This window comes from Pygoscelis adeliae, unplaced genomic scaffold (assembly GCF_000699105.1).
Source record: "Pygoscelis adeliae isolate BGI_AS28 unplaced genomic scaffold, ASM69910v1 Scaffold37, whole genome shotgun sequence".
Lineage (NCBI taxonomy): Eukaryota > Metazoa > Chordata > Aves > Sphenisciformes > Spheniscidae > Pygoscelis > Pygoscelis adeliae.
Window position 1 is genome coordinate 4,039,369 of NW_008825308.1, and position 375 is coordinate 4,039,743.

Sequence of the window (375 nt, forward strand, 5' to 3'; positions counted from 1 at the left end):
CGCGTACAGCGTGAGCACCATCGAGCCGCGGGAGGAGCTGCTTTCCCCGGTGCAAGACGCCGATCGCTTTTACAGGGGCATTTTGGAGCCCGACAAACACTCCTCCTCCTCCACGCTGGGCACACCCGGCTCCACCCTCCCCGACTACCCCAAGCTCCCCGCCGCCTACACCTACTCCCCCAACTATGACCTTAGGCGTGCCCACCAGTACTTGCACCCGGGGCCGGGGGACGGCAGGCTCCGGGAGGCGGTGCTCTACAGCCCCCCGAGTACTGTCTATGTAGAGCCCAACAGGAACGAGTACCTGGAGCTAAAAGCAAAACTAAACGCAGAGCCGGACTACCTCGAAGTGCTGGAAAAACAGACCACATTCAG

At 61.9% G+C, this 375-nt stretch overlaps 1 protein-coding gene across 1 annotated transcript in view; it reads left to right on the forward strand.

Annotated features, from left to right (window-relative positions):
- SLITRK5 (SLIT and NTRK-like family, member 5) overlaps positions 1–367 on the forward strand; it is a gene marked incomplete at its 3' end in the record, with an annotated part of 5,116 nt that extends 4,749 nt beyond the window's left edge. Inside the window, exon 2 of the mRNA XM_009330236.1 lies at positions 3–367. Coding sequence (XP_009328511.1) covers positions 3–367 — 365 coding nt within the window. The remainder of the gene's footprint in view (positions 1–2) is intronic.
- Between the last annotated feature and the right edge of the window lie 8 nt (positions 368–375).